The sequence below is a fragment of the Pinus tabuliformis genome, chromosome 4_2 (genome assembly GCF_031772625.1).
Source record: "Pinus tabuliformis cultivar Carrire ecotype Pingquan chromosome 4_2, CPIR1, whole genome shotgun sequence".
Classification (NCBI taxonomy): domain Eukaryota; kingdom Viridiplantae; phylum Streptophyta; class Pinopsida; order Pinales; family Pinaceae; genus Pinus; species Pinus tabuliformis.
In genome coordinates this window covers 819,967,837-819,975,434 of record NC_142304.1, presented here as the reverse complement: position 1 = coordinate 819,975,434, position 7,598 = coordinate 819,967,837, and the positions used below count along the sequence as shown (strand labels likewise).

Sequence of the window (7,598 nt, the reverse complement as noted above, 5' to 3'; positions counted from 1 at the left end):
AAAAATATTAATAATTTTATTGATGGTTGACCCATAAAATTTTAAACTTAAAAAATAAAAATATTATAGAAATAGTTTGATTTAATGATTGGAATTTCGCTTTCCCAAAAAATAAAAAGTATTTGTTTTTTTTTTAATTAAAAATATTTAATTTATATGTAAATAGTAAATTAAATTAGACATTGTTTATTTAAAATTTGTTTTGTTTTTAATGTATTTTTTGGTGGTTTTTTTGGTTTAATCTCTTTAAAATTTGGCAAGAATTTATGAAATCGCAAATTTAATGGGTAACTTTTACACAATCAAAGTGCCTTAAGAGTTAGCTTCACCAGGTAGGCGAGTTGGTAATCACAATGAGGTGAAATTCCTTAGAGTTCAAATCCCTTGGACTAATCCCGAGCTGTGGAGAGGGGCACGCACATGCTCCAAGTGGTTATTGGAGCATGTAGGCTGCCCTTGTTGCCGATTCCATTGTATCAAAAAAAAAATGCCCTAATTTTTTTTTGCTAAATTCCCCATCAATAAACCCAAAAAATTGCAAAAAAAAACAACTCCTTTAAAATTTGATTAATTAAAATTTAACTCTAAAAATATTTAGATTTTGTATTTTTAATACTACAAATAGATTCAATACCATAAGGCCCCAAAATTTTGAAAATTAATTTCTTTATAAATAAAATTTAGCCAAAATCTGGCTGGAATTCCCATTGTTTTCCGAACAAATTTACAGCTTAGGCTATGAATTTTTATTTTCCAATAATAAAAAACTTGCCAAATTGCCAGCAAAACAATAGAACATCCTATGTTATAATATTTCTAATATTTCTGTTATTGGTATTTATTTAATGTGAATATTACTGAGAAGTATTTAATGCATACAAATCGCATTCTATACGTGTATACATCTATATATATTATAAGGGTGTTCGGAGTTCAATCGGTGAACTGAACGCGGAAGCGTATCCAAGCAGAAGATCTCACACCGGGGTTTCCATTCTTGTATTAGAGAGGGTGGTTGGTGTCGGTGGGTCTGAAGGAAATTCACAGGGCTTCTGGATATATATAGTGTACATATTTCTTTCCAGGCGGGTGTTTAAGATCGTGCACAGTGAGAGGTCTGGACATTAAGTACGTCCGGTGAAGCATATTCTCAACAGAGGGAGAACGCTAAAACCCGTTACAATTTTCCATCCAAAAATGTGTGTATGTGTATCTGGTTCAACCGTTTAATTGATGTATAGGTGCAAATAAAGGTATTTATTTTGAAACCGTTTTTTTAGCGAAAGCAATTAGATGAAATGAGCTTCTCTTCTTCTCCACCCGTTGAAATAATTTATGAAAGTTCATGGGGTCCCTTAGATTGGGGTTTCGCGTGAATAACGGCAGTAGTAGGGTTTTTTTGTTTGTTTGTTCGGGAGTGGTAGGGTTTGGATCCGGTGGAAATGCTTCTAAGGGTAGCTATTGTTCCTTTTGATGTTGTAATTGGCGAAGCGGCTCTCTGATAAGTGTTAAATTGACTGTAAGAGGAGTATGGTCTTTTGGTCTTTTTAACGAGGTATTGAAATGAAAAATAGGGCACTGATTCTATTTTATTTCAATAATGGCCCGAAAGAGGCCGGGGCTACAAACTGTCTGTTTGCACGGGCGAAACAACCCTCTACTTTCGTGTGGCTAAGCTGCCGCGACTGTGGGGTGATTTTCTGTCAAAATCAACAAGGAGCTGCCCTGACCGCAGCTGCTAATTTACGCGTCTGGTGGTCTTGAACCTTTGCGTGTGGCTGGACATATTACCGTTTATTATCGTTTTTTGGTTGAACCAGGGTGCTGTCAGCAATGTCGGTCATTTTATAAATTCATGGATGGAATGGGGTTTTTGTGATTTTTTAAAATTGATCAGTACCATAGAGATGGGGAAAGATATTATATTGTGAGTTAGTGGCATATGCCAGGTCCTTTATATTGCTACAACATATATTTTGTTCATATCCTGGCCATTGGTCAGAATAGTCGGATCCAGTCTCATAGCTTTCCCCTTGCTATGTTAAGGGTAGGGGTAACTCTACCTTTATTATGTTTAGGAAATGTGTCACCTTATGCATGATTGATTGTATGTTTTTTGCAGAACGGATTGGATTCTTCTCTTTATAATTGGAACAGAATCACTGTGAATAACGGGTAGAAACCTCACAATTATTGGTAATAGCTTCGATTGAATTTGAATTATGTTCAATGTGGTAAAGAGGTTTTAAGATTTTTTGTTTGTTTGTCTTTATTATATTCATTTAATTTGTTATCTTTATTTCTTTCTTTATTTTTTTTCAATTCTTATAGTTTCCTTTAAGAAAAATGTTTCTGTATTTTTAATAATACACAAGAGATCCTTCATGCATTTAATACAAAAAGGGGGCCATGAAGACAGCCTCTACAGCTAAGCCTGCAAAGTAAAAAGACCCCTAGCCTATTGAAACTGTTCATGCAGGGCATCATGTGATGATATTGGAACTCTGAGTAGATTAGTTGTTCTAATATTGTACCTTCAACTTGTAGTTAATCCTTCTCACCTACAACTGGCCACTGTCCATTCTACTAGCCACCCAGAGCACACTAGTCAATAAAATATCATAGTTCTTGTCTTTATGTTATAGACCCGGTGGTTCCAGCCCATAGGTCCAATCCCAATCCATTTAAAGGCTTGAACTGTTGAATGTGATATACGGTTCCAGCATTCCTCATGTCTTATTCTGTTACTGTTTTTTTTCTTTGTTCACTGCGCTCTTTCACTTGTGCACTCTTTTCACTATGTAGATGGAATGGTCTTGTTTATATTCCTTGCCCACTCATTCGCTCAGGGGCAGGTTGGAGAGGTGGGAGGTCTATGCATTTCATTATGGGTAGAAGCTTCGATAATTGAATAGAGGGGTGTCATATCATATATGGATCCTGCCCATTGTATTATTGACAGGATAGTCAGTTCCGTATTTGACCTGAAACAGAAGTAATGCAGAGTGGATTGAGGCAATGAGTGGAGGGTTGGCTCACGGCTGCCAAATTTTCCGATAACTCAACTCTGGATAAGAGTTGTTAAAGTACAAAGTGCTTTTTTTTCAGGAGTAGAACAGGCTCTTTGAAATTCTTACTAAGCCAAATTTTCCAAGAATTCCAATTTTGATAAGGAGTTGTGAGCAGTTTGAGGCCCAACTTAAAATTCTCTTTTGATTAACACACATACATCCTGCAGTTGATAGATGCATATTTTCTAGCACGACCAGATGGATGAGCACTAGCCTCTTAAGTACTTTATTTTAGCCCTCAGTTATCAGGGTTAGTTGGGGAATTTAAATTCAGCAAATTAAAGGTTGATCCTGCATAGCTATTGTCAGATTGTACTCATGGTAGTACTCTGAGCTAACACCTGCATGCCTTGAGAAGTTGCCAAGTTGGGCTCTTGATTGTGTAGCATGGACTCATGGAGGTTGGCAAAAAATTGCTAGTTTCACTTGATGAGTTGGGTATCTTTTGATTGTTAATTGCGTTTATGCTGTAAACATTCAAGTCATTTTTATTTTAAAATATAGGCGCAAATATTTTCATTATGGTCATATATCTCTGCAGATAAGTTAGTTGTTTGTTTGCTCCAATGAATGAACATTGACTGTTATATTGTAGAGATTTGAATACGCCAAAGGGACATGGCCCAGTATCAACCAGATGATTATGAGTATGCAGCGGATGATTATGAAATGGCTGATTATGATGAAGATTTAGAAGATGAGTATGGCAACCGAGGTAGAGGTGATGCAGATTCAGAGTCAGACGATGACTATGAGGCAGTGAGTAACCCTTTATCCCTTAATTTTCTTAATCTTTGTTGAGTAATAATTTGTGTGGTTTGACGGTAAGTCTACTTGGGCGAAGCCTGGGAGACCGTAGTTCAAATCTCATTGAGTACATTGGCCTGCTGTGGTGGATGCTCGAGAAGCAGATTCCCCACTGCCGACTTGACGGCACGAGAGTCTCGCTTTGCTAAAACCATAGGATCTTAGTATATCAACTTGCAGGTAGTTGGATGTACTCGTGGTGTTATAGTGGCAGCTACGAGGATTGATCCTGGGTCTCCCATAGATTAGGACTGGCAGTTACCGATTCACCATGTGGTTGAACAAAAAAAAATCTGATTTGTTTGGCAACTCCTTTGCATTTATCCTTGTAATAAGTTTGGCTTTGATTGGAAATATCTATAATGTTTATCATCATAAATGTTTTATATTTGCTCTAGCAATAATGCGACCAATTAATTTGGTATTTTGCTTGAGTTTTCTTCTTATGCATTGTTATGATAAGTAATAAAGCGAGTGATCAAATTGAAATCCTTGCTCTAATTGTCGGGTTTTCCTCTGCTTTTAATTTGATATTTTTTTCACATGGCACACATCATATGTAGTTCCCTGTTGGGCAGATAACTAGACCAACTGACACATCTGCAGCGGAAGCCAGAAGAGGGAAAGATATCCAAGGAATACCCTGGGATAGGCTGAACTTTACAAGGGAGAAATATAGAGAAACTCGGTTAGAGCAGTACAAAAATTATGAGAATCTGCCGCAAATTCGTGAGGAATTATTTAAGGTGGGGAGAGTCCTGAAGTTGGAAAAATGCTGTTTTTGCATTTAAAGTCAAACAGTTTCTCATATACTTTTTCCTTTGTTTTAGCACATTATACTTTCATTTGTATCTCTTCATCTTTTGCATTTAGGCGTGAACTTGGCACTCCCACCTTCTGATATTAACTTGCTGCATTTTCCAGTCACTTTTGATTAAGTTATCATGGGTTAAATTGATTCTTTTGACTACATTGTAATTTACTTCCATGTGTAGGTGTGTAAAAAAACTAGGAAAGGAGGCAATTTCTATGAATTCTGCTACAATACAAGAGCAGTGAAGCCAACAATTGTACACTTTCAGGTGATTTATACTCTCAACCCCAGATGTAGATATGAATGTTGGGAGGCTGGTGACAAATTTTCTGAATGCTATAATGTTAATGGTTATGTCTTATGTATGAATGACCTTAAGTGTAATAATTTATTGGACTTGAATATTTATTATGAATAATGTCTATTAGAAGCTCTTGTAGTCTAATTATAATATACTGTGGAATGTTGCAGCTGAGGAATTTGGTTTGGGCAACATCGAATCACGATGTGTATCTTTTATCAAATTATTCCGTTATACATTGGTCTACAATATCTCGTAAAGAAACTGAATTTCTTAATGTTGCTGGTGCAATTGTACCATCGGAGGTACTCTTTAAGCTCTCCAGGATGATATTGTGCATAGTGCTTACACTAGGTGTCAAAAAATGATATTTGTGAATGCTTATGTCCTTTTGTAGTTACAGTCAATGTTCATCATAGTAATACATGGTGGGCAATTGTCATTTTCATTGGTTCAATGTTACAGAGTTTGCTGCCTTACTACTGATTTGTGCCTGCCAAAACACAGGTCTATCCAGGAACTTTAGAGCATGGTCTCTCACGGGTCCAGATTAGCACCATGGCTGTGAAGGATAATTTACTAGTTGCAGGTGGATTCCAGGGAGAGCTTATTTGTAAGGTTAGATTATAATATTTGCTCCCAAAGTTTGGTCTATGGCTATCTATGATGTTATTTTGCTTTGAACATCTTTGTTTATGGTACAATACACATTCTCTTTTGTGGTGCAGTTTTTGGACCGATCTGATGTGAGTTATTGTTCAATGTTAACTTATGATGATAATAGTATCACGAATGCAGTGGAGATCTACTGCAGTTCTAGGTAGATTTGGAGTAGCAATTATTTTTGTATTTGGATTTTAATTGATTTTCAGTATTTCCAATTTCCAAAGCTGCACAAAATCCATTGATATTTCCTTTTGCAGACTTATTTTCTGTAGCTGTTATGCTACATTCTGACTAATCTCCATATATATCATGGATTTGTGCTGTACAGTGGAGCAACCCATTTCATGACATCAAGTAATGACCGTGGTGTTCGAGTATTTGACACAGAGAGTTTTGCATTGATTAGGCACTTCTCATTCCGTTGGCCTGTTAATGTAAGTACCAAGTGATTTCACAGCACTTTATTGTCTGTTTGTTTTAATTTGAAAGTGAAATTACCTGAATGCCTTTTTATTTTGTTGTTTCTCACACTTTGCTACAATATGTATGAGTTGCAGCATACTTCCATCAGTCCAGATAAAAAGTTGCTTGTTGTTGTTGGGGACAATGCCGAGGGTTTGCTTTCAGACTGTGAAACAGGAAGGGTATGTAAAACTTTTTGGGAAATTCTAGTGGGGTGCATGGTGTTTTGCTCCATGTTCAACAATGAATTCACACCTAGCAAGTTCAAAATTTAACCAAATTTTAACTCTATTTACAAGGTGCTATCTGTACAAAATGCAATTATTTGTTCTGATTGTATGCCGCGTTTTACAGACTGTCGCAACTCTTGAAGGCCATTCAGATTACTCCTTTGCTTCTGCATGGCACCCAGATGGTCGAGTATTTGCTACTGGGAACCAAGACTCCACATGCAGGCTGTGGGATGTTAGAAACACTAAAACCTCTCTTGAAGTTCTCAAGGGCCACTTAGGTGCCATACGTTCTATAAGGTTCTCATCAGATGGGCAGTTTATGGCCATGGCCGAGCCAGCTGATTTTGTCCATATATATGATACAACGCATAACTATAATAAGAGCCAGGAAATTGATTTCTTTGGGGAGATAGCTGGAATGTCATTCAGTCCAGACGCTGAGTCACTTTTTATTGGAGTTGCCGATCGAACATATGGCAGCATGCTTGGATATAACAGACGGCATGCATATTTTTATCTAGATTCTCTAATATGAAGTGTTGCCTGACTGGTGATTTAGAAAGCCAAACCTGGAGTGCTGCATATTCATTCGATTGCATTAATACGGGACCAAAGAACTGAAAGCAGGTTTCCTTGAACATATGCACATATGTAGAGTAAATATGTACAGCAGATGACCATGTTACGTTCTTTTAATTGGACGGCATTATCCTATAGTATGACAAGGCTGTGAGGTGTGACCATTTTCTCATCAAAAGGTAGCCGGTGTCAGTTAAATAGTTGATGACATTATAAAAATGGAATGTGCAAAATGTATTGATCAACATAAGTCTTTGGAATTAAATTTGCTCTGAAGAGCAGATGTGCTGGTAATTGCCATTTTTGGACAGTTGAGAAATGTTCGGAAGAAATGTGCTCAATAATGTGACGGTGACTTTATAGTTCGATGGGAACTAGTGTCTTTGATAATAATAACTGGTTAGTTATGTTGTCTCTTGTGTTGGAAAAATTTATGGTATCGCAGCTCGTTTCATTAATTGCATAGGTATTTAACATGTTCATAGGAATATCTAATGAATATTGCAGTGCCGAAGTCACTATAATGTGGAAAACTGTAACTCTACTATCACATTATGTGAGCTCAATCTCTCTTGCCATTGAAGTTTTATCAAATCTAATATGACGATTGCAAACCTGATTCAATGCATCATTCCTCCACTATGGTAGATACAATCAACTTTATC

General features: G+C 36.7%; 1 protein-coding gene across 11 annotated transcripts; it reads left to right on the top strand.

Annotated features, from left to right (window-relative positions):
• The first annotated feature begins 908 nt into the window (after nucleotides 1–908).
• Nucleotides 909–7,347, top strand: LOC149172185 (putative WD repeat-containing protein C2A9.03). 11 transcript variants are annotated; one of them, XM_089424235.1, is made up of 11 exons: nucleotides 909–1,199; nucleotides 2,123–2,175; nucleotides 3,667–3,830; nucleotides 4,442–4,624; nucleotides 4,874–4,960; nucleotides 5,164–5,298; nucleotides 5,501–5,611; nucleotides 5,722–5,813; nucleotides 5,988–6,093; nucleotides 6,217–6,303; nucleotides 6,476–7,347. In XM_089424235.1, exons 3-11 carry the CDS (start codon nucleotides 3,690–3,692, stop codon nucleotides 6,887–6,889), a joined length of 1,356 nt encoding a protein of 451 aa, XP_089280361.1. In that variant the 5' UTR covers nucleotides 909–1,199; nucleotides 2,123–2,175; nucleotides 3,667–3,689; the 3' UTR covers nucleotides 6,890–7,347. The 11 variants fall into 11 exon arrangements, with proteins under 11 accessions (XP_089280361.1, XP_089280355.1, XP_089280357.1 ...); XM_089424229.1 differs by having other exon boundaries at nucleotides 2,123–2,196; XM_089424231.1 differs by having other exon boundaries at nucleotides 909–1,203; nucleotides 2,123–2,196.
• Nucleotides 7,348–7,598: the final 251 nt, after the last annotated feature.

Coding starts and splice junctions, on each gene's coding strand:
- LOC149172185 (XM_089424227.1), top strand. CDS start 3,690: ATGGCCCAGTATCAACCAGATGATTATGAGTATGCAGCGGATGATTAT. Junction 3,831..4,441: donor CAGACGATGACTATGAGGCA/GTGAGTAACCCT, acceptor CATCATATGTAG/TTCCCTGTTGGGCAGATAAC. Junction 6,094..6,216: donor CATTCCGTTGGCCTGTTAAT/GTAAGTACCAAG, acceptor TATGAGTTGCAG/CATACTTCCATCAGTCCAGA.